The sequence below is a fragment of the Mastigoproctus giganteus genome, chromosome 3 (assembly GCF_048544385.1).
Source record: "Mastigoproctus giganteus isolate SK-2022 chromosome 3, ASM4854438v1, whole genome shotgun sequence".
Taxonomy (NCBI): domain Eukaryota; kingdom Metazoa; phylum Arthropoda; class Arachnida; order Uropygi; family Thelyphonidae; genus Mastigoproctus; species Mastigoproctus giganteus.
Window position 1 is genome coordinate 94,719,408 of NC_143577.1, and position 27,279 is coordinate 94,746,686.

A 27,279-nucleotide genomic window follows, 5' to 3' on the forward strand; every position below is an offset into this window, starting at 1 on the left:
CTGGCGATAGATAAATTTATCTATTATAACTACTTAGAATTTACAAATGTAATAGTACAGGGTAATACATATAACTTAAACTTGATAGGAGACTTGAAATACATATATATACTGCAAGCTCGCTATTGCAATATATATATATTCAGTAATGTAAATGTTATTAGGTGCCAAGTCAGAAGAAAAGGGTGGATTCCTTTGAAGGATTTAAACTGGAGGCCCATCAAACTCTCAGCTGCTCACATCAACATCACAGCTCACAGCTTGATCAGGTGCAAGCTGTGATGTTGCTGCTCACATCAACATCACAGCTTGCACCTGATCATCAGGCAAAACAGCGGCAACCCCCAAAGTAGAATGCAATGGTTCCACAGGAGCTTCTTGTTGTCTTTTGAATTGATTGAATTTTATTGGCGCATTAGTTTCTAAGGCTATAATGCGCGTTTTCTTGTTGTCGGTAACTCTATTGTCGGGAAATGTACTGTGCAAAAAGGATAGGTAGAATGGGACCAGGGGCAAAAGTGATATTGTTGAACACATTGGCACCAATGACATTAAGAGTAGGAGTTCCTTAACAAATACAGGTCAACATTGAAAGAAAAAGTCACAAGTTAGGGTTAAATTTGAAGGTATCTGCACTACTGCCCACACAATAAGAGGGAGAATATAATGAGAGCCTTTGTCAATTTGTTCGGCCCGGAGAGAATGTGCAAGCCTCATGAGGTAGAATTGTTCTCGGCTTGGTCGGTGCTTGTTAACAGGTGAGATTACTTCTACAGGAATGGGATACACTAAAATAGAAAGGGTTCAAGAATATTTGCTGATGCTATCAAGGCAGTGTTGGGTGGGCTGAAAACTTGCTAGCTAGGAATGGGATACACTAAAATAGAAAGGGTTCAAGAATATTTGCTGATGCTATCAAGGCAGTGTTAGGTGGGTTGGAAACTTGCTAGCTTGGGGGAGGATACACAGATTAATAGATTAACAATAACTTCAGGCAGATGTGAAAGTGATTCTTGTACTGCTTTTGCCGCAATGAGCAGAAGCTTGGAAAGAACAACTGTAGAGAGAAACAGTGGGACATAAATCATAATGTCTTATAATGGGGTCCTTCCTTGCCTAACGTCCTTTGTGACTTGATTACAGACTATCTTATATCTACCATAGGCATCTGTGTCTCCTGATAATTTATACGCATGCAATGCTTTTTTCCTTCTCTGCCACGAGTCTCATTAGGTCATCTGACATCCATTTAGGCCTAAACCCTGAACAGGATTTCTTAGTTGGTATGTAAAGCATAGTAGCTTCCAAGATCAATTCCTTGAATGCTTCCCATTTAGAATTTGATGGGTCCCACTGCATAGAATTTAAAAACTCTCTGAGATGACTGTAGTCACCTTTCCCTTTACCCCTGATGGTATTAAAACTTTAAGTAAATCCCACATCAGTACACTTTTTCCTAGTGTTCCTTTATCTGCAGATTCTTAATGAATTAAGAATCACTGCTGATAATCAGATCAAGAATCAAGAGTATTACTCCCTCTGGTTGTCTCTCAAACATGCTACTGTAGAAAACAATCATCAAATAAATCCACAAAAGTCTTGCTGATGTGTAAGTGACTACAATCCACAAGTTCCAGTTTATATCTGGGAAGTTAAAATCCCCCATTATAAGACAATCTAATTGACTGGCCCACTCTATTTCCCTGTACAGTTGTTCATTGTACTCATCAGTCATTAGGCCTATCTATAATACATTTTGATGTTAAAAATGTTTTTACTGGCATTATTTGGAAAAAAGCATTATGTTACCTAGATTTTGTCACGAAACCCGATGTGCATGCATTGCACTTGTTGCTGCAGTGACACAACAAGTACAATGCATGCGCCCAAGAAAACTCAAATGTACCCAACAAGTACAATTGAGCAGTGATGCACTATGTTATACCATTATATCAGCATAATGATTAATATGAGAGTGACTGTGCCAAAATCTACAGCCCAGTGTTCGAAGGAATATCGTGAAAGAAAAGGAAGTTGGATAGAAATGTGAATCCAGACGAAATTCAACAAGAGTATTTCGTTATGCCGAGAGTTCTCAAACTGCACCCAAAAAAATTCGAACTGAAATAAAGAAGAAAAGGAAATAAGAAATTCAAACTATTCCGAATAATAATGAAAGAGTTCTACTATGCCTGATACTTATCAGGAATCTAAAACTCCAGCAGAATGAATGAAGGAATATCATGCACACAAAAAAAAAAAACGAAATTAGAAATGGCTAATAATGAGATTCTTGATTACATCCCTGTAGTGTCTACATGGGCTGACAGTGAGTTTGAAAAACTAGTGTACAAAAACCCATTTGGATTTAGTTGTAATGTTTGTGATCATTTATGGTTTCAAATAGATTTGAAACCATTTCCAACAACTTCATATGATTTATTTAAAAATGAATTTCATTTACAAGTGAGTACTTTCATGATGTGTAATACATGTCATTCTTCATTAAAAGAGGGACAGATAGCAACCATGGCCATGTCAAATGGATTTATATATCCAACTCGTTTACCTCCACTGGATGTCGTAACTGAGCGTTTGATATCACCACAATTATCCTTTATGCAAATTCGTCATTTACATTATGAACACCGACAATATGGGATCATTGGACAAGTAATAAATGTACCAGTTAACGTAAATACGATGGTTCATCAATTACCTAGAGAATTAGATGACAATTATGCCATTAATGTACATATAAAACAAAAGCTCATACATAAATCACCATATCTACAAGGATGTGTGCAGAAGAAAATAGTGAAGATATGGCTACGGTATTTGATAAATTCATCTTTGTATAACTTATAAGGCATAAGTGAGTGACGATTTCTTGGGGACAAATGATGATAGTGAACAGAAACATTCAGATGAAATCGTGGAACCTGTCAACAATGATGAACTATTGTTAATTCAACAACAAACAATTATTATTATGGTCTGAAGATAAATATTTATGTATAGCACTGGATCAGAAATAATCTCCAACAAGTTTCATACATGTAGAACTTTCTTTTCCAGCTATATATTTGGGACCTACACGAAAATTTAAAAACAGATTGAAAATTACTCCCTTTATGATGGCTTCAAGTGAAATTCGTAGATCTGATTGTTGTGGAGTAACTCCCCCAACATTTGCTATACATGGCAATGAAAATTATGCGAATGTGTACTGCAGAAAATTTGCGAATTTAATTTAATCAGTAGGAATAACAGATATTACTCATTCTATATTGTAATCGAAAGAATTTTTAAACAAGTCATTAGAGACTGCTCCAGAATTATGGCATTCACTACAATTTCACGAATTAGTACAAACTGTTCAACAGTACATTTTCTAAAATTCTTACAAAAATAGGCAACGGAGAAGCGTTATTATGAACTTAAAATTATAGAATCAAGATTTGTTACCAAAGAAGATGCTACTAATTTATGTCCGCAAGTGATTAGACTATTTTTAAGCAATAGTGATGTAAATGCCTATAATACAAATGCTTTAGTTGCAGATGAAACCCATGAAGTGGGTTTGATCTGCAACTACAGCATTTGTATTACAGCACGGATATCATTCTGAAAAACAATTAGCAAGTATGTGAAATAAAATTCATAAAATGTCAGTGACTGAAACTGCAAGACTTCCATACATTCTACCATTATTGAAAGGAAACCATACACAATTACTACAAATATATATATATATATATATATATATATGGTCGATGCATTGGAAAATGCTGCAATCGGGACTTTAGTATATTTCAAATTTGAGGACGACGAAACAGTTAAACGAGTATCGATGAAATTTCCGAGTCAAAAATAGGACATAACCTTCAATCTTGTTATAAACAATATGGAAAAGATAAAACATTTATCTAGTCAATCTGTACCTATTATAAAACAATCAAATATGATTCCATTCAAGAACAATGGAACAATGTAATATATATGAACCTCTTTGCAAGGTTCATATATATTACAAATCCCAACTACAATTTCACATTTCACCATGGCAAAGCTACTAGTAATATAGAACTTCGTGCTGAACCAGATCGCTTGAAAAAAGAATAAGCTACCGTCTCTACAGGATGAACTGCAAGATTTCATACAAAGTGGTATATCTATATCATCAATGAACGTACAAAGTTCATGGGCCCATGTTCAAGATATTGAAACGGACACAATCTTACAGCAATCCAAAATACTGATATTAAGTGAAACATGGTTGGATAATGATAAACATATTAGTATTAGTAATGGCCGCATGGTGCAAGAAAGTCTATAGCTTAGGCTGCACCACCCAAAAAAAAAAAAAAAACCACTAATAATTAATAAAAGAAAAGGAAATTAAATCTATCATCCTATGCGTTTCTCTCACCCGAAGGTATTATACAGATGACCTTTAAATTTCCCCAAACTGTCAGCCTCTGCCACCCATGTAGACAACTTATTGCAGTAATTTATAACTTGCTGGCTAAATAAAACTTCCTGCAGTCCAATCTAAACATCTCCCCCTGTAACTTGAATTTATGTCCCCTAGTTCTAGCATCATTTATAATCTTGAAAATTTCGTCCTCATTTATTTTGCTGATGCCTCTCAGAGCCTTAAACAACTCAATCAAATCTCCTCTAAAGTGTCTAGTTTCCAAACTCTGAAACCCACATATTCGAAGTCTTTCTTCATAAGGACTCCCTTTTGCCAATCTCACCAGGCAAGTTACCTATCTTTGCACCCTTTCAAGAAGCTCAATGTCTTTCTTAAGGTGCGGTCTCCATACTTGAACACAGTATTCCAAGTGTGGTCTAACAAAAGCCTTATATAATGGGATTATCACATCCCTATCTCTACTTGCAAAAGTTCAATAGGACACCATGGGCCTTCCTCGCAACCTGTTTACAATGCTCAGAGAATTTCATGTCTGACCGTATCATAACACCCAACTTCTCTCTGAAGGAGCTCAGCTTGACAGTGATCATTAACTACTCTACCAATTTTAACATCTGCAAATTTAGACATCATGCCCTCTATTCCTTCATCAATGTCGTTTATGAAAATTAAAAACAACAGTTGTCCTAATACTGATCCTTGGGGAACCGCACTTCTTACATCAACCCAATCTGAGGAATAGCCATTTTTTACAACCCTCGGCCTCCTCCCTATATTGCTTAAACCATTCCAATGTGACTCAATTTATAAGGTCGGATGTTCATAGTGGTGGTGTTGTGATATATCAGTGTGAAGGTTCAATTATCATCAGTATACCACATATCTTTGCACAACATAATAGCAGCAATGCAATAGCGGTATCAGATGAAATTGGAGACATTTGTGGATCTTTGTGCAAATTCAATTGTGAATCTATTTTCATTGTTGCCATATGCATCACTCCAGGGATGTCATTAGATGTAATTCAAAAATTCATAAACAAGAATTTCGTACCGTATTCCACTGAAGGTGCAAAATTATTGGAAGAGCCACTGGATCATATACCTATATTTCTCGCTGGCGATTTCAATCTAGAATTAAATTCTGAGGCTAGAAAGAAGTTTTGTAAATTTATGAAAGATGCCTTCAATTTAGATGTTAAGTCAAATAATTTAGTAAATACTATACATAATGCAATGACAATCGATGGAGTATTCGCTCAGGAATTAAAATCATTTGAGTGCCAAATCTTATTTCAGTTACCATAGACCAATAATTTTAGTATTATTATAATATATTTTATACAAATATTTCATTGTACTAGTGTACAATGAAAAATTCCATTCATTGTATTTCATAGTACTGAAATTATTTTTTCAATAAAAATAATGCAGCAATACTTTATTTATTTTACTGTACCAGTTTCATAATGAGTTCCTGCAATAAAGGTGTTTTTAACGGCTGCCACTGACATTATCAATGACACTATCAGTCTCAGAGTAGAGCGGCAGCAACTCACGTACCTGGTACATAATTTTTTCTTAAATATCCTTTCAACTCTCAATGCACATTCTTATGTAAATAGTAGTCTGTGTAAAGAAAAGGAGCTTGATCGTTTTAAACTCATTTGCTCTGCAATTGGAGAAATATTCCATTGTACATAATTAATACTCACTTTGGGTACATTATTGTTAGATGGAGCAGCATTGCTGGTTGAAGGTACTGCTAAATCCAACGCTTGATTTTCAGTTAATCTTTTACACAATCTCGATAGTCTTTGTCGTTCTCACACACTCATTGCTACATTCATCTTTATTTTGTTAGGTTGGCTTGCTCGATACTCTCAACAATGCTCTGCATTTGACTTCAGCATTCTTGAATACAAAGGTTATAGCGGTGTAGCATTCAGTCTCACTGCTCAGAAAATTATTGATGTGAAAACGTCTGAAGTGGCACCTAACAATGGAATATAACAAAAATGCAGACTGCAACAATACAAGTATTTGTATTGTTGCAATCACACTATTCAACAAATGGCTACAATCTATTGTTTAATTAGGTCATTGGTTTGGATTTCGATAACCTCTTTCAAACAATTCAACAGAGTAAGTAGAGGTGTGTGCATAAAACATTACATTGTTCATACTAAATATTTTGGACTCAAGTATGACGTTAGCATAAAATGCTACATTGTTCACGACTTCAGTTCAAGCCGATAGATTTTAAAACGGTTCTGATTTTTGTCCGAGATGTTTTCACATAAAACATCTTTCGTGCAAAGGGGGAACACATGCGGTTTTATTGTTATTATTTTACAAAAAAGTAACCACAATGGGACACAGCTTGGAATCACTTTGATTACTGCCATCTTTAACAAATAAGAATGGCTCTGAAAAATGAGCCATCACCCTCTTCTTTCCTTATCCATTCAATTTCAAGCAATGCCTGCTGTTTTGTTCTTCCAAAACTGTATTTTTTTGGTATTTCACTATTGGGAAATATTTCTGAATGCGGCTGCACGATCAGCATAACAGAGGAAAATTATTGTGCCTGTTCATGATTTACTTATGATTGAATCTTTTATATTAAGACTTTCAGAGATGGTTATATAGATTTATGCATTTCAAGTATTGAAACAGTTCTTCAAAATTTGAATTATTGCTAAGAAGGTGTAATAAGGTTAAAGGTTTCTGCAAGTTGGATGCAGAATAAAAACTGGATTTCTGGATACTTGAGTACTGAGGGCATTCTATTAGGATATGTTTCATTGTTAGTTGGGTCTGACAGAAGGGACATTGAGGTGGGTTTTCTCCCATAAGCAAGAACAGATGAGTTGTATAAGAATGACCAATATGTCATATTCCTTTGGTATCTTACTGAAAGACATTGTTAATTAGCTACACACTACTCAAATACTATGAAATTATTGCACATTTCTAATTTGCAATGTAGACTTTCACCGATGGCAGTATTTATCAAATTTACCACATGATGGTAAATTTGCAAATGAAAATAAGCAAAAATTCAAAAATGTGAAAAAGACGACTACCAAACCCCAGATTATTCAAATCCCACATAGTTTGGTTGAAAATGGGTCTTTCTTTGTCTAAACTGAATTTTTCAGCCATTTGAGGCACACTACACTTATTTTAATGCACAATTTGTTTTAAATTCTTGTTTTTGAAGTACTGACTTTCTGCTGAATTTCTTCTTTTTAGAGCTGCATTCCAATTTCATCTTCCTCTCGTATACTTTTGATATAGCCTTTTGACACACCAGCAATTTCCTCAAATGTGGTTCCTGCTAAACATGTTCAAACAATAACACTTTTCTGAAAATTGGAAAAATATCACCTGTCTTCCCATGACCAAATTCACTAAGAAGCATCAGGAAAGTGTATACAGTATTTATTTGATAAAGGAACATGTGATCATACCGTATGACAACTTACATTTACATATTGTATGCTTAATTGTCTGTCGATGCCAACTGTAAAAGGTTTCTAATTTTTGGGCTATACTTTATCGAATTATTTAACTATCTTTCATAAAGTAAATTTATAATACACTGACACCTATGCCATAAGAAATGTTGCCCTTAAAGTTAAGTTTAACAGCATTTATTTCCCCCTAACTCCCACCACATCATTTCAATTTTATCTCAATTATTTTATCTTCCATATCGTGTAAGCTCTAACTATAAATATACAGGCATCCCCGCCCGTATAACACGGTACTTCTACAACACGGTTTCACTCTAACATGACTGATAAATTGTGGCAATCCTCATACAACACGGTACTTATATAATATGGTTTCACTCTAACACGGTTAGAGAATTTCAGTAAACTTCATATAACAGGTTATTTTTGGGCTTTTGTGTGGAGAAAACCCTGCCATTATGTTGGATGTAATTTTTCAATGTTTCCACTTTTTGAATCCCCTATTGACTTGTTGCTAGTAAAAAAAAAAAATTTTTAAAAAATAAAAAAATATTGAGAAATCCACGTGTTTTATTTTGTTGGGAAATTCCCATTTTACGTTCTGTGCTATTGAACTTGTACTTGTTGAAAAAAATCTAGATTTCAAAGTTTTATTACTATTGGATAGCACACCAGGCCATCCAAAAGAATTAGTCATCCAAACATTGAAGTTATGTTCCTACCACCACAGTTGTACTGGGTTAATACAACTTCTTTCATTCAGCCCTTAGATCAAGGCATTATATCCACTTTTAAAACTCATTCCATCAGAAAATCGTTACAATGGATTTTGGAAAAAATTGATTCCGAATCTATTGAAGTAATGGAGGCATGGAAATATTTCTCAATTGTGGACTGTATCAGAATCATAGCTTTATTGCTGAAAGAAGTAAAACTGTCAACGTTAAATGCATGGGGAAAAATGTATGGCCAGAGTCAGTTCATTCAGGAAATATGATTGAACTGGCAGAAAATGGAATCGGTGCGATAGTAGAACTTGCTACTTGGTAGGAGGGGAAGGTTTTGATGATATGACTACTGAAACCTTTGTGGGTAGCACAGTTCACAGAATTTCCCTCCTCCCCCACACTGGCTGGAAAAGACCAGTTTGAATCCTGTCGATGAAGGGAGGAATTTTTATGGGTCTTTTACACAACATGGTTGAGTTAGTCGGGCTCAGGTGAGGGTAGCATGGTTTTTCTCCTGGAAACTCGAGTTGTCGTCAGCAAAACAGAAAATCAACCTCAGGACACACGCAATTTATAGACAATATACAGAATAACATGGCCTTAGTCGCCAATGCTCCTAAAAAAATAAAAAAGATATGATTAACTGAAGATGTTCAAGAATTACTGGTAGAAAAGAAGCCAGTGATTTGGTGCAAATGTCATTGAAGGTAAAATCAAATCACAGATAAATTCTAAACTTCCAAATTTTACACTAAAAAGCATAGGAGAAGGCATAAAAGTTAGCCGAGCAATTAAAAACTTATTTTTTGAATGCAAATTCTTGAATGAAAGGACGCCAAATTTAAAAAGGGAGCTTCAAAAATGCTTAGTTCCATATGATGAATTTCACAAAGATTTATCAAGCAAAAGCAAACAAATCCAGATTACTGATTTTTTAAAGAGAGCAGAAGATACATGAAATCTAGAATAGTGTATTTTTGTTAACATTTTGTTAGCTTTTGGAACGTAACCCCCTTTTTGTACTTTTTCTTATCCCGTATAACAGTTTCAAGCAACATGACATTTTACAGAAATCTAATAACTGTGTTATATGAGGGTTACCTATTTATATATAATGGCAAATTGGCAAAAAAAAAACCCACAACACAAAGTGAAGGAGCTGAAAAATGGTTTTATTTTTATTCAAAAAAATTATCACCACATGATTGAATATACTTATTACACCATTCAAGAAGTTTTTGAAAAGAATCAGTGAACACATCCAAATAGATGTTCAGTTCAATGGTTACATTTTTCTTTGTCTTCAACTTCCTGAAATCTCTTTTCTTTGACAGCAGTCTTCACCTTATGAAAGAGGAAGAAATCCTCCACTGGTTCTAGATCGGAAGAGTAGGGTGGATAGTTGATCTGCACAATGCCATATTTCATCAGTAATGTCTTCATAATAAGTCTGGAATGGATGGGGAGTACTGTAGTACAACAAAAACCAGCTGCCTTTCTCTTGAAATTGCAGCCTCCCCTGGGAAATGCAGTTGAATGCAGCACTGACTTTCTCTCCCTCAGATTCCTCAAATTCCTTGTGAATCTCACCCTGTTTGTCAAAAAACATGATCAGACTGTCTTGATTCTGGGCTTTTGTAAATGAAACATTTTGGTCCTTGGTGATGATTTTTAAGTCCATTGCATGCTCTGATGCTTTGTCTCTGCATTGTAATGAAAAAACCTAACACAATCACCTCCGGTGACAATGCAATTGAGAAAATCAGAATTGTCTTGACAAGTCGGTTTGAAATCTTTGCACGATGACACTCTTCATTGCTTCTGTTTATCTGTGAGTACTGTGTGCACACATGTGGCACAGACTCTATACCACCATCTGTTGGAGGAAGTTTGAATTACAATATACAAAGGGTACTAGGAAAGTTTTGCAATATGATGCAACAATGAATCACAGGAAGCTGCTTGTTGCTGCCTGTTGAGACATGTTCATACGTGCATAGTAGCCGCCGCGCTAAGTCGATGGGCTCAGTTATTCATTAGTAGTGAGTGTAAAGTGCTTGCGATGGCATCGTGGTCACGATATGAGATAACGACAGTTGTGCGGTATAATTTCGTGCGTGGTTTAACCATAGACCAGTGCTTAGAAGAAATGACTCTTGCACTAGATGATGATTGTCCACATCGTACAACAATATTCAGGTGGTATAGAGAATTCCAAAGGGGAAATTTCACTCTGGAGGATTCTGAGAGGCCGGGAAGGCCACGAATGTCAGTTACGGAGGAAAATGTTACTGCTGTGAGGAAAATGCTTGACGAAAACAGGCGAGTGACCTACCAACAGATAGAGGATACTTTGGGCCTAAATGCACCAGCAATTCGTTCGATTCTGCAAGATCATTTGCACGTGAAGAAACTTTGTTCTCTCTGGGTGCCGCATCAACTGACTGAAGAGCAGATGACACGACGTGTGACTTGGTGCCGGGAGATGTTAAAAAAGTTTGATAAGGGACAATCTCGGTATGTGAACAACATCGTGACAGGTGACGAGACTTGGCTGTACTATTACGATCTGCCGACCAAGGCTCAAAACAAAGTTTGGGTCTTTGATGATGACGACACACCCGTAATTGTCAGAAAATCCTGATCTGTAAAGAAGAAAATGATAGCTGTATTTTTCAAATCGAGTGGAATTGTGGAACGTGTCATTTTGGACACGCAGAAGACAGTCACAGCTAAGTGGTATACTGAACAATGCCTGCCTAAAGTCATTGGATCTATGAAGAACCTGCGGCCAAAGTCAAGAATGGACACCTGGTACCTCCATCACGATAATGCTCCAGCTCACCGCGCCAAAGCCTGCACCGAATATTTGACCACGACAGGACTGAAACTTCTCGAGCACCCTCCCTACAGTCCAGACCTTGCTCCCTGCGACTTGGCACTGTTCCCGCATGTGAAAATGAAGCTAAAAGGGAGGCGGTTTTCCAGTGATGAGGACCTTCTACGGGCTTGGGACAACGAGTGTGCTTTACTCCCTAGTGAAACTTGGCAGAACTGGTTTAAAGATTGGTTTCGGAGGATGGAGAGGTGTATTGAATGTAGAGGAAATTACTTTGAAAAAATTAAATAAACAAAGCTGTATTGCAAAACTTTCCTAGTATCCTTTGTACTACTTCCATTTATTTTCAAACTCATCTAACATGACTGCAACAGCACCACCACTCTGGGATCTTTATTGCCAAACCCTGCATAGTACTAACACAATGTTTAAAGATTTTCTTTTTAAAACCACTGTAAATGAAACAAAGACAAAACTTATTATTTACAGTATTTATTGATATACACTGATAAACAAAATTCGGTAATGTTATTCAAAATTCCATCCTATTCTTTAACTGACCAGGCCACTTATTTTACACACACACACACACACACACACACACACACACACACACACACACACACACACACACACCAGTCAATGAAATATATTGGCTTTTACTCAGATCACTGATTGCTTCAAATTAAATTTTGGGATGCACCTTTTACAGTGCAACAGCTCCCAACTATGATCATAATCTTCAGTGCAGGATGTATATGCAAGGCTCTGAGAAAACTATTCTGAAGGTATGAAAAAATATGAGACGTGATTCAAAAGTGATGCCATGATAACTTAGCTTTACAAGTCAGACATGAATCATTTAAAGCTTTAATGGCCTCACAGAACATTATTTAGTTAAAGGGCTTTTTGCACCCTTCTCTAAAATATCTGAAAAGTACACTTTTTCAGAACTTTTAACTCTTTGTTCAGAAATGAACAGACTATTTCCACAACTCATATACCCATTACACTCTCACTAATGCATAATGGATAGCATATAAAGTCACACCTACACTACAAAGTAGTGGGACAACATTATTGTGTACTAAAAAATTGTCAGGTTTTATTAACAGTTTTGATGCAGTAACAGATTTGATCCCAAACAACTAATTTCTTTTGGAGCAGTTAAGTTACCCCCCCCATATCAGATAATGAAAATACTGTAGACCACTCAATGGTAAGGAGTTTACATTTTCACTGTAACTATTTACAATAACTAATATATTAGCACAACAGTTAAATGAATGCTTTACAGGCAAAACAGTGAACACGTACAGGTAGTTCTCAACTTCAGAATTTTTATCAGCCTGGACTGTACTTGTTAACAGGAGAGACTGCTTCTATAGGGATGGAATACACTTAAATAGAAAGGTTGCAAGAATATTTGCTGATGCTATCGAGGCAGTGTTAGGTGGGTCGGAAAACTGATAGCTTGGGGGGGATACAAGGACTAATAGTTTAACAGTAGCAGTAGGCAGAGGTGAAGGTGATTCTTGCACAACTTCTATTAGAATAAGTAGTGACCTGGAGCGTGGGGTGTTGGGGGTTTCAGGGACGGATGGCAGTCATCCTGAAATAGGTGGGTATATGGGATGTGTTAGGGTAACTAGGAATAGGAGTATGTATGCTTGCATGTATACCAATGCTAGAAGTATAGTAAATTTGATGAATTTGAAGTGTTGGCCAAGACATCAAAGGCGGATATTGTTGGGATAGCAGAGACGTGGTGTGTCACACAGATATAAGGAATGCTGAACTGGAATTTGTGGAGTACAATATGTACAGAAAGGATAGACAGGATAGAAAGGGAGCAGGTGTTATGCTGTTAATTAAGAAAAACATAAAATCAAAAGAAGAAGTGCATCCAGCTGATATAGATGAACAGTGCACTGTTGAGTCAGTTTGGTGTGACATAAGCACTGCGAAAGCAAAAATAAGAGTAGGAGTGTGTTATAGGCCTAATCACTCGAATGAGTACAATGAACAATTGTACAGAGAAATAGAGTGGGCTAGTAAATCGGAATGTCTTATAATGGGGGATTTTAACTTCCCAGATATTGACTGTAACTTGTGGGTTGGTCACTCACATACTAGTCACTTTTGTGGATTTATTGGATGATTGTTTTCTGCAGCAGCATGTTCGAGAGGCAACCAGAGAAAGTAATACTCTTGATCTGGTTATCAGCAGTGATCATTCGTGTATTAAGAATTTGCAGATAAAAGAACCACTAGGTGGCAGTGATCACAGTGTACTGATGTGGGATTTACTTAAAGATATAATTACCATCAGGGGTAAAGGAAAGGGTTTTTGCTTCCATAAAGGTGAGTACAGTGGTCTCCGACAGTTTTTAAATTCTATACAATGGGATCAACTGACGATGTTACCAACAGTAAATTCTAAGTGGGAAGCATTCAAGGAATTAATCGTGGATGCTACTAAATGTTTCATACCTATTAAGAAATATTGTTCAAGGTTTAGGCCTAAATGGGTATCAAATGAACTAATGAGACTCTTAACTGAGAAGAAAAATGCATGGGATGCATATAAATTATCAAGCGACACAGAAGCCTATGACTTGTAACAGAGAAGAAAAATGCATGGGATGCATATAAATTATCAAGCGACAAAGAAGCCTATGGCAGATATAAGCTAGTCTGTAATCAGGTCACAAAGGAGGTTAGACAGGCGAAGGCAGATTACGAGAAATCCTTGGCAAAAGATGCTAAGAAAGACAGCAAGGATTTCTTTACTTATATATCTAAAAGGAAGGGGATGAATCTGATTGGTCCACTTGACATCGATGGTTCGACTGCTGATGATCCTGCTCAGATAGCAAACAAACTGAACAAGTATTTTGCATCTACATTCACATGTGAGGAGTTATTAAGGTTTGAAAATGGCAGAAGGTTATCAAATTGTAGCAGGATACTTAATGATTTTGTAATAACTGAGGGCAAAGTGGAGGAGAAATTGTTGAAGTTAAACATAAGAAAAGCATCTGGGGTGGATGGGATTTATCCAGTTATATTAAAGGAGACGGCAAAGCAACTAAACAAACCCTTAGTCATAATTATGAGAGCATCATTGGACTCAGGGGAGGTTCCCACGGACTGGAGATGTGCAAATGTATCCCCAATTCACAAAGAGGGATCGAAGGGTGACACGAGTAATTACAAACCAGTTAGTTTAACCTCTGTTCCGGGTAAAATAATGGAGTCAGTGGTTAAAGATGCATTGCAGGATCATCTAGACAAGACTGCAGCAATAATTCAGACACAGCATGGGTTTGTTAAGAGAAAGACTTGTCTAACAAATTTGATAGGATATTATGATGTGATTACAAAGGAACTGGATGCAAAAAATAATTTTGATATAATATATTTCGATTTCAGGAAAGCTTTTGACACTGTTGCGCATGGAAGACTATTGTACAAATTCAAGCAGAATGGTATTAAGGATAAGTTGCTACAATGGATAAAAGGATGGTTAAGTGGGAGAAGACAGAGGGTGGTAATCAATGGGTGCTGCTCTTCGTGGACTAATGTTATTAGTGGAGTCCCACAGGGTTCGGTGTTAGGTTCACTATTGTTTTGTATATTTATCAATGATATTGATGAAGGTATATCAGGCTTAATGTCGAAGTTTGCAGATGATACAAAGGTTGGCAGGGTTGTTAATGACAGTAATGGCAGTGTGCTACTGCAACAGGATCTAGATAATTTGGGCAGATGGTCAACTGAAGTTTAACCTTGACAAATGCAAGTACTGCATATGGGTAGAAGTAACCCCAGAGAAACGTACCAACTATGTGGTACTACACTTAAGGTGGTAGAAAATGAAAAAGACCTGGGAGTAATTGTGCAGTCAGATATGAAGTTTTCTGAGCAATACAGACAGGCTGCCAGGGCAGGTCATGGGGTTTTGTCAATGATATATAGGAATTTTGCTAGCAGGGAGAAGGAGGTGATTGTCCCTCTGTATAAGGCAATGGTCAGGCCACACCTTGAGTACTGTGTACAGGTCTGGAGGCCTCATTTTCGGAAGGATGTAGAATTACTTGAGCATGTACAGAGAAGGGCAACAAGATTGGTGAGGGGAATGAAGGGATTCTCTTACCAAGAGAGGCTTAAGTTTTGCAAATTGCAGTGGCTGGAGACTAGGCACCTGCGCGATGATCTAACTGAGGTGTATAAGGCCTTGAATGGGTTGAGCACGCTGAATTCTGATGGGATCCTACCACTTGTTCAGATTACAAACCTAAGGGGGCATAAATTCAAATTACGAAAAGACAGATGTAGAATAGATGTGTGGAAATTTGCCTTTAGCCAGCGGGTGGTTAATTGCTGGAACAAACTTCCATCTGTCATTGTGGTAGTTGACAGGTTAAATAAATTTAAGGAGGAACTGGACAGATTTGGAGGGAATGGTGTGATTTTTTTTTTTTTTTTTTTTTTGGCTGATGCTGCATAAGCTTATGCACTTGCTTTCTTGCATCGCATGCCACTACTACTACTACTAATTGATTCCTAATGCGCACTCATAAAGCGAAAACTCGTAAAGCGGGAATTTATTTCCCATAGACATAAGGTTAAAAATAGGGGTTAACTAATTAGTTTATGTTTAAACAATGATTGATTTATCAAAAGAAATGAAAACATTGCCTTTAAAATCAAGCAAATTATAATAATAGAGAAATAATTTAAGACTTACAAATGTTAAAGAATGTTTATTCTTCATCATCATTGACTAAATGCACACTAGTTGATCACTCATTATTGGCTCAGCACTCTGTTTGTTGCACAAGGAGCCATCTTCTTCAGAAAGTTTCAAGAGGCGTTTGTTTCCAAGGTAATCTCTTTTAATTATAAATTTCACGATTGCATGCATAAGCATTTTTTAATGGCACACACAAATTGCAACTAACACGATTCGCATGTAGTAACAAATTTATGAAGCATAAAAAAAAAAAAAAAGGAAAGAAGAGAAGATTCTGAAAATTTATGTTTTTTATATGATTGAAGGTTTCAGTAAAGGGGAAACACATTTCACCATAATAATGTAAAAAACCACACAATTCCAGCTATCGGTATTTTCGAAAATGCAATAAGATCGAGTTTACTATCCATTTATAATTGCTTGCAGTAACAGAAAAGCCCAATAAACCGAAAAGTGCAATTGTTTTTATTGTTTTATGGTCGTGACCTTCAGAAAAATATCACAAAGCCGTTTAAAATTGATTCTTATAACGGAACATATGATAACGATGAAAGTGTAGTGCATTTTAATGATTTGAATTGGTAACTAATACAATTTACGAACCATACTCACGACCTTTTATATGGCCTTAAGGTCATATAAAAGGTCGTGACCTTAAAAATGACATTTTAGAGAGATAAATAACTTAGTTATACAGCGAAAATTTCAATTCCGAGATCTTGAAACCAATTACCAAAAAATAATGTGCTATTGAGTTCACATTACAGTACTTTAACAATACGATGGTGTCTACTGTATAGCTACACAAGTGGTTTAAAATGCAGTATTTACGAATACTGCATTCTGTCTATATTTGATATAATCAGCCTAAGGATGATTCTATGTGATATTAACATCTTCCTAATAATATCACCCAGAGAAAAATGGGAGTATCACCCTGACCCTGACCATTACCATTTACCTGCACCAAGAGTTTTTATGAATTCAGTTTATAATGGCCTTAAACATCTATGTAGTTCTGGCTGTGCATGTGCAACCAAGACTAGAGCAGACATTATCTTCTGCATATTATTGATATTTTCAATGGCACAACAGCATAGCCAAAAACAGCTGTTCATTATGCAAAGAATATGCAAAAAGTTGAAATCGGGAATTTAATTTTGTTTAGTTAACTGCTCAAACACTAATAGTATTTGTGGCAGTATTCTGTACTGATGAACTTGTGCATACCCAAAGATATGCTTTAATTACATATACTGACTTTTCCTTCAACACAGTTTGAAAAGTTGAAGAAAATGTGATATTACACACTGAGGACACACTGATTAAATGCAAGTAATTTGGCAAGTTACTATTGAACGTATATATATATTAACAATACTTGGCTGCAATTGATTCTGTATCCAATAAACTGTCGACACCTTAAAAAAAAATTTAGGTACATAATAGCTACATTAACTTTTTTTCACAGCAATGAAACCAGGGGGGAAGGGTATTTCAGATTTGAATCAAGACAATGATAATGCAAATATTTTCTACCCCAATTAAATACAGTAAACCCCCGCTATTCGCGGTCGCTGATTTAATATAAAATGAAAAAACGTGAATATAAAAAAAATGTGAATTTTAAAGCACCGTGAACATTTTCCGACATAAAAAAAACATGGGCATGGCTAAAATTATCTTTCCCGGTCAAAACAGCGCTCAGTGGGTGGGGGGAGAAGGGTAACAAAATCACGAGCGTGGGTTTCTCGCTAATCCTTGTTCAGTATGTGTTATGCACTTGTCATGGAAGGTTTCGTCGTTTGCTTTTAATTTATATGCTTATAAATTGAATAATTTATCAATTTATAAATTGATATGCTTACAAAAGTGATAAATCTACTGTTTTGCAGTGTAAAACAGACTTTTTCGAGTGTGTTATCAGAAGAAAGTGACTTTATTGTGGACAAGTTCTTTCTAACCCGTACAAAAATATGGCTACGAATAACAAGGGAAATGTGAAAAGATCAAAGAAGATGATGACATTAGCGAATAAAACTGAGTTATTTGATAAAATTTCTAATGGTGAAAGTGTCTCGTCAGTGGCAAAACATTATAAATTCAATGAGTCAACGGTATCAAGAAATCAATCAAGAAATCGGAAGAAAAAATCTGCCGTAGTGTTCGTGAAAACGCACTAATTGCTTCAAAAATTTGCTCTGTAATTCTTATGTTAAATGAGAAAAAATGGAAAAAGCTTTAAATCTGTGGATAGAAGACCGAACTCAAAACAAAATTCCGTTAAGTTCACTCATCATTCGTGAAAAGGCAAAACTCATTTATCAACACTTTAACGAAACTGTCATAGCACTGGCTGGATAAGTTTTTTAGCTAGCAAAGGAGCTAGTTTGAAAAATCTGTTTGAAATTTCTAATAAATATTACATTTAATATTAAATTGTTTCTTATTTTCATTTTGATGGCACATGCTTGCATTTCACTATGTACTGTCTATGTACATAGTCATATTATTAAGGTACATATAATACATACATAGACAAAATTTTAGACCAGTTTTTCTTATATATTTAGTACTTTGGAACAGAACCCCCTTTATTACTATGGGAGCTCAGTATTCGCGGCATTTCTCAGGAACGTAACCCCCGCAAATAGCGGTGGTTTACTGTATACTATAATAACATACCTTGTTTTCCAAATATTTCAGTGTGTATATGTGACAGTCCACTAGCAGCAGAATATGCTAATTTAAGAGCAGAAGAAACTTCAAGAGTATGTGCAATTAAATAATCATGCAAAGAGCCATTTTCATGGTAATCAGTTATGAGCAACATTTGGGTCCAAGAGCCAGTGCCACGAATATCAGCTGCAATGAATCCTATTTAAAAAAAAAATAAAATAAATTTTAAATATTTGTAACCTAAATAAATTTACAGATACTAACACATTTAATATGTAAACGTAGATTACTTTTCCTTTTAACTCTCTGCAACATATTTACCAACTAGGTTTACATGAAACTCCATTACCACCCCCCCCCCCACACACACACACAGTAACTTTTTTCAATCAGTGCACTTTAGGGCCCTTAATTAACATTCATTTATTAACAAATTAACATCTAAAGATGCATTTGATACTTACCTAAACTTTTTTTTTCATGAAAATAGGAATAAAAAAAATGGTGATACAATTATAATAAAGGCACTAAGTTATAATCTAATGCACATAACAAAATATGTCTAATAATTTTAAACTGATAATGTTAAACTACAGAAGGATCAAAAGATAATCTAAACTGATAAATGCAAACAGCCCATAGAAAATAAATCTAAGGAAGCAATCTGACCCCTTTTATTCATTTTTCCAAACGGGGTTAAAATGTAGTAAAAAAATGTCAAGTTACAACACAAATGTTTCACTGAGTCAATTCAGTATGCAGAGGGTTAATCAGGTTTTTATACCAGCATGTATTGGTAATATAATAATAAATAAAATAGTGCTCTTGTTATTCACAATTAACCTCTTAGTTAAGAATAAAACAAAGAATAAAACAAAAGCACAGATTGCCTGTGAGGCAATCTGTGCTTTTGTTTTATTCATAAATAAATCGTTAAGAATGAATTATATTTCTAAACGATTTATTTATGAATAAAACAAAAGCACAGGTTTATAATTTTTGCTTTATATATTTTGTTTCATACTTCACAGTGCAACTTAAGTAACCTGATATAGAGTGTTGGACCATATCAGGTTAGGTTCATTATGTTTCTCAAGTTTGAAAAATTTTTTTTTTTTTTTTTTTTTAATGCTGTAGTGGTTTATATAAAATTACATTTTAAGCCAAATTGGAGCAGTATGGCATTAAGAGCAAGTTGCTACAATGAATAAAAGGATGGCTGAGTGGGAGAAGACAGAGTGGTAATCAAGGGGTACTACTCTATGTGGACTAATGTTATTAGTGGTGTCCCTCAGGGTTTGGTATGGGTCCATTGTTTTGTATATTTATCAATGATATTGATAAGGTATATCAGGCTTAATGTCCAAGTTTGCAGATGATACAAAGGTTGGCAGGGTTGTTAATAACAGTAATGACAGTATCCTGCTGCAATAGGATCGGGAAAAGTTGGGTAGATGGGCTGAGGAAGTGACAACTGAAGTTTAACATTGACAAATGCAAAGTACTGCATATGGGTGGCAGTAACCCTAGAGAAATGTACCAACTATGTGGTGTTACACTCAGGCTAGTGGAGAATGCAAATATTTTCTACCCCAATTAAATATACTATAATAACATACCTGGGGGTAATTGTGCAGTCCGATATAAAGTTTTATGAGCAGTGCAGAGAGGCTGCCAGAGTAGGTCATGGGGTCTTGTGTCAATGATATACAGGAATTTTGCGAGCAGGGATAATGAGGTGACACCCCCCCCCTTGTATAAGGCAATGGTCAGGCCACACCTTGAGTACTGCGTACAGGTCTGGAAGCCGCATTTTAGGAAGGATGTGGAGTTGCTAGAACGAGTACAGAGAAGGGCAACAAGACTGGTGAATGGAACAAAGGGGTGCTCTTATGAAGAAAGGCTTAAGTTCTGCAAATTGCAGCTTCTGGAGAGTGGGCATCTGTGAGGCAATCTGATTGAGGTGTATAAGGTCTTGAATAGATTGAGCAGGTTCAATGCTGATGGGATTCTTCCTCTTGCTCTGATTACAAACCTGAGAGGGCATGGAGTCAAATTGAGGAAAGACAGTTGTAGAATACAATTGTATTTCCTCAAAGATATGCAGAAGTTTGCTTTTAGCCAGTGGGTAGTTGACAGCTTAAATAAATTCAAGGCAGAAAACAATGAATGGATCAGTGAAATGGGAAGGGTTTTTTTTTTTTTTTTTTTTTTGGCTGATGCTGTATAAGCTTGTTGTCTTGCATCATGTGCCTCTACTAATGCTAAGAGTTTGAAAGTTTTTATTTATTTATATTTTTTTTTTGTACACTGCAATGGTTTACAAAAAATTACATTTTAGACCAAATATCCCAAAAAGTCAAATTTTACCATAAAACTATGGAAAATACATAAAATTATATTTTAATTTTAGATATTTATATACAGGGTGTTTCAAAAGTGATGGTCAATCTAAACATGAACTGTACAGACTATAATATGCAAAAAAAAGTCTAGTAAACGGTTCCTTAAGTGAATCGTTTTCGAGATATTGCACATTTCTAGTTGGGATCCACCACTGACTTGTTTGTTTAGGTTAGGTTATGCTCATTCTCTCTGTTTCCCCCTTCTCAAATGCTCTGAGATGTAGCAGGCATACTAGTACTTGTCAAAGGATAGTCAACACGGAAAGAGGTTACAGCAACGAAGAGTATGCGAACATGCACTTCAGGCAGTACACTCGAGGCTGCACGTTTGTACCAAAGAAGCATTTCCCCGCTGAAGGAAACCCAACAGGCACACATTCAGCAGAGTACATCAACGCCTTAGAGAACATGGGTGCTTCGCACATGGAGCACGAGCAGGTAGGCCCAGAATCATAACACCTGATGTTGAGGAAAGGGTGTTAGAAAGAACATCCTGTAACATCTGTAAAATCCTGTGGTGTTGAAACCAAAAATTAAAAATGTATTATGTTTAATAAAACCACCCTTAGCAAAGGATTCACAGCTTTTTGCTAAACTAGTGCTCTTAGTCAGAGGCAGATCTTAACAGAAATTGTGCATTATCTCGAAAACAGTTCATTTGGGGCCCAATGTTCACTGGGAGTTTTTTGCTTATTTTAGTTTGTACTTTTCACCTTTAAATTATTGACCATTTTTGAAACACCCTGTATATTAACACACAAATTTGAATATGTAGAGCTTGGTATGCTAATTTGGATAATCTAAATATGTAGAGCTTGGTATACTAATTTGGTAACAAATTAGCATAGAGAGAAGGATCCAATTGAGGTCTATAAGGCTCTGAGAAGAGGATAGTAAAATAAATAAAAGTGAAATATTCGTGGTTACAAAAATTATACTAGAACTAGGGGATATAAACTGAAATTACAGGGAAAGAAGTTTAGACTAAATTGTAGCAAATTCTTTTACCAGTGAGTTGTTAATTACCGGAATAAGTTACCTTTTTTTTTTTTTTTTTTTTTGGTTTGGTAGTTGTTGGCGCATCGGCTTCTGTGGCCATAGTGCACCTCCCAAGGTTTTTGCAGTACTTTGATCCAAGCCCGAGGTGGGAATCAAACCCGCGACCTTTGGGTTGCCAGGCAGGCACTTTACCCACCTGGCTAGCCCGGTCGGCTAATAAGTTACCTATATTTGGGTATTGAGACTCACAGCTTGGGAAAATTCAAGAGTTGGTTGGAATGGTACCTATGCATGAAAAGTAAAATATATATAGACAGTTTGTTTTATTTGTTTAGTTTTTTGGTTAGTGCAGAGAAGATTGGGACTTCCTCACATTTATAACTAATACTAAATCTAGAAAAAATGCAATTTGAAATTCACACTATTAGAAATTCTCCTGATCACCATTACAGATGTCAATAGTGCAAACAAACATGAAAAACAAACAGTAAATGACCTCAAGAAGATAAACCCTCAAAGGACAGAGATTAGCATTAGCATTAGTAGAGGCATATGATGCAAGAAAGCAAGCTTATTCAGCATCAGCCAAAAAAAAAAAAAAAAACTCTCCCATTTCACCCCTCCGTTCGTTCGAAATACCTGTCCAGTTGAGCTTTAAATTTGTTTAGGCTATCAACTTCAACAACAAGTGATGGAAGTCGGTTCCACCAACCAACCACCCGCTGGCCAAAGGCAAATTTCCGCACATCTATCCGACATCCGTCCTTCCTCAATTTGAATTTATGCCCTCTGAGGTGATTATTCTGAGAAAGATGAAGAATCCCATTGGCATTGAGCATGCTCAAACCATTCAAAGCCTTATACACCTCTATCAGATCACCTCGCCGGTGCCTAGTCTCCAGACTCTGTAATTTGCAAAACTTAAGCCTTTCTTCGTAAGAGCAACCCTTTGTTCCATTTACTAATCTTGTTGCCCTTCTCTGTACCCGTTCCAGCAGCTCTACATCCTTCTTGAAATGAGGCCTCCAGACCTGTATACAGTACTCAAGATGTGGCCTAACCATTGCCTTCAAGATGAACAAGCATAAGGAATAGAAAACAGCCAGACCACACTTGCACAAATGCCTCAATAAAAACAAACAGAACCTGCTTTATTTAAGAGGTTGGTTATAGGCATTAGCGGTTGATATTAGGCATCTTTTGAAATCCTAAAATCATATTAGTTAGGCTTTGACAATGAGTGTGCTTTCATTTTTGTTCTTGTTTGTGGCTGATGGTGGATATTTATGGTAACAAGTTTCTAAAACTAGCAAGATTTCCCTCATGATGGCCAAGCTACCATTCTTCAGCTGAGCAAGTTGTAGTTCATATTATGTCCCCTTCCCAAAATTTTTCTTTGCAGGATGCCTGAGAGAGAGAACTTTAATGACATAATAAATTAATGAAATTAATTCATTTTCCACACAGACCTAAATGGATACAAAGCTAATGTATTACTGGCAACTAACATAGCCAGTAACTACATATCCATAGCTACTGTATGTAAGTTACCTACAATTTGTATATCATAGCCTTTCATTACAGTATTAAATTGCAGCTTATTTTTTGTTAACACCTATACCTTACCAAATCTGCAGCCATCCTGTCTAGAGTAAATGCTAAAATCTTCCATTAGCTTTCAAAATTCTTAAATTCATACAGTACTTTGGGTCAAGGCAATTAGCAGTCTCTAAAAAAGATCGGTAATAAAAATATTATTAGCATTAGCAGAGGCATTTGATGCAAGAAAGCAAGCTTATGCAGCATCAGCCAAAAAAAAAAAAAAACCCACTTCCACTTCACCCCTCTGTTCGTTCAAAATACCTGTCCAGCTGAGCCTTAAACTTATTTAGGCTATCAACCTCCACTACAAGGGATGGAAGTCTGTTCCACCAACCAACCACCCGCTGGCTAAAGGCAAATTTCCACACGTCTATCCTACATCTGTCTTTCCTCAATTTGAATTTATGCCCTCTCAGGTGATTTTTCTGAGCTAGAGGAAGAATCCCATTAGCATTGAGCATGCTCAAACCATTCAAGGCTTTATACACCTCTATCAGATCACCTCACTGGTGCCTAGTCTCCAGACACTGTAATTTGCAAAACTTAAGCCTTTCTTCGTAAGAGCACCCCTTTGTTCCATTCACTAATCTTGTTGCCCTTCTCTGTACTCGTTCCAGCAGCTCTACATCCTTTTTGAAATGAGGCCTCCAGACCTGTATACAGTACTCTAGGTGTGGCCTGACCATTGCCTTATACAAGGTAATAATCACTTCCTTATCCCTGCTGGAAAAATTCCTGTATATCATTGACAATACTCCATGAGCTACTCTTGCAGCCCGTCTGCACTGCTCAGAGAACTTCATATCTGCCTGCACAACCACCCCCAAGTCCCTTTCATTCTCTACCACTGTCAGTGTAGTACCACAGAGTTGATACGTTGCTCTGGGGTTGCTGTTTCCCATGTGTAGTACTTTACATTTGTCAATGTTAAACTTCATTTGCCACCTCTCAGCCCATCTGCTCAACCTTTCCAGATCCTGTTGCAGTAGCATAGTGTCAGTAGTGTCCTTGACAACCCTGCCAACCTTTGTATCGTCTGCAAACTTGGACATTAAGCTTGATATACCATCATCAATATCATTTATAAATACAGAAAACAATAATGGACCCAACACTGAGCCCTGAGGGACTCCACTAATAACATTAGTCCACGATGAGCAGTGTCCATTGATTACCACTCTGTCTTCTCCCCCTCAACCACCCCTTTATCCATAGGAGCAATTTGCCTCCAATGTCACACTGCTCCAATTTGTGTAGCAGTCTTCCATGTGCAACAGTATCAAAAGCCTTTCTAAGATCCAAGTATATAATATCAAAGCTATTCCCTGCATCCAGTTCTTTTGTGACTGCATCATAGTATCCAATCAAATTGGTCAGGCAAGACTTCCCCTTAACAAAACCATGCTGTGTCAGAGCTATAACTGAAGTCTTCTCTAAATGATCCTGCAGTGTTTCTTTAACCAGTGCCTCCATTAATTTTCCTGGAACAGAAGTTAAGCTCACAGGTCTATAATTACTTGTGTCAGCCTTTCATTCTCCTTGTGAATTGGGGTCACATTTGCACATTTCCAGTCTATGGGTACCTCCCCTGAGTCCAAGGAAGCTCTCATAATTATGGCTAAGGGTTTGCTTACTTCCTTTGCTGCTTCCTTTAATATAACTGGATAGATCCCATCCACCCCGGGTGCCTTTCTTGTGTTTATCTTCAACAGTTTCTCCTCCACTTTACTCCCAGTTATTTCAAGATTCTGTAGCTTACTGCTAGAGATGAATCCACCTCTGGCATTCCCCTCGCTGAATAACTCCGCATGTGTGAATGTCGATGCAAAATATTCATTTAGTTTGTTAGCTACCTGAGCAAGATCATCAACAGTTGACCCATCAATATCAAGTGGACCAATCTGATTCATCCCCTTCCTTCTAGAGTTTACATAATTAAAGAACTCTTTGCTGTTTTTCTTTGAATCCCTTGCCAAGGATTTCTTGTAATCTGCCTTTGCCTGCCTAACCTCCTTTGTAACTTGGTTGCATATCAACTTGTATCTCTCATAGGCTTCTGTGTCCTGTGTTAATTTGTAAGTATCCCATGCATTTTTCTTCTCTGCCATATGCCTCATTAGTTCATCTGACATCCATTTTGGCCTAAACCTTGAACAATATTTCTTAGTTGGTATGTAAAGCCTAGTAGCTTCCGAGATAAGTTCTTTGAATGCCTCCCATTTTGAATTTTCTGTTGGTAACAATATCAGTTGGTCCCACTGTATAGAATTTAAATACTGTCTCAGTCCATCATAGTCGCCTTTACGGAAGCAATAACCCTTCCCTTTACCCCTAATGGTAGTTACCTCTTTGAGTAAATCCCACTTCAGCACACTGTGATCACTGCCACCTAGTGGTTCATTTATCTGCAGATTCTTAATGCATGAAGAATCACTGCTGATAATCAAATCAAGAGTATTACTCCCTCTAGTTGCCTCACAACCATGCTGATGTAGAAAACAATCATCCAATAACTCCACAAAAGCCTTGTTAGTGTGTGAGTGACCAACCCACAAATTCCAGTCAATATCTGGGAAATTAAAATCCCCCATTATAAGACTCTCTGATTTACTGGCCCACTATTTCCCTGTACAGTTTCTTATTATACTCATCAGAGTCATTAGGCCTATAGCACACTCCTACTCTCAATTTTGATCTCCCAATGCTTATGTCACACCAAACTGACTCAACACTGCACTGTCCAGCGATGTCGACTGGCTTCACTTCCTTGGTTTTTATGTGTTTCTTAACTAATAGCATAACCCCTCCCCCCTTCCTATCCTGTCTATCCTTTCTGTAGACGTTGTACTCCCCAAATTGCAGTTCTGCATCCCTTATATCTGTGTGACACCACGTCTCTGATATCCCATCAATATCTGCCTTTAATGTTTTGAGCAATACCTCAAATTCATCAAATTTATTTACTAAACTCCTAGCATTGGTGTACACGCAAGTATACCTGCACCTGTTTCTATTCTTAGCTACCCTAACACAACCCATGTGTTTACTTGTACCGCAATGGCTCCCAGCAGTCTCTGAAATATCATGCATCTTGTTTTTCAGGCTTCTGCTCATTCTAATAGAAGCAGTGCAAGAATCTCTTTCACCTCTGCCAGTGGCTACTGTCAATCTATTGGTCTTTGTCTCCCCCCAAGCTAGCAGTTTTCCGACCCACCTAACACTGCCTCGATAGCATCAGCAAATATTCTTGCAATTTTTGACCACAGATGGTCATAATTCTTGCAATTATGACCATCTGCGGGCAACTGTTAGTTGTAGCTTCTTGAAAGTCTAGTTGGTAATTGCC

General features: G+C 36.7%; 1 protein-coding gene across 1 annotated transcript in view; it reads right to left on the reverse strand.

Moving 5' to 3' along the window:
* Positions 1 to 27,279, reverse strand: part of tkv (serine/threonine receptor kinase thickveins) — a 252,170-nt gene that overhangs the window by 85,336 nt on the left and 139,555 nt on the right. The window contains exon 7 of the mRNA XM_090370593.1: positions 18,934 to 19,125. Coding sequence (XP_090226719.1) covers positions 18,934 to 19,125 — 192 coding nt within the window. The remainder of the gene's footprint in view (positions 1 to 18,933; positions 19,126 to 27,279) is intronic.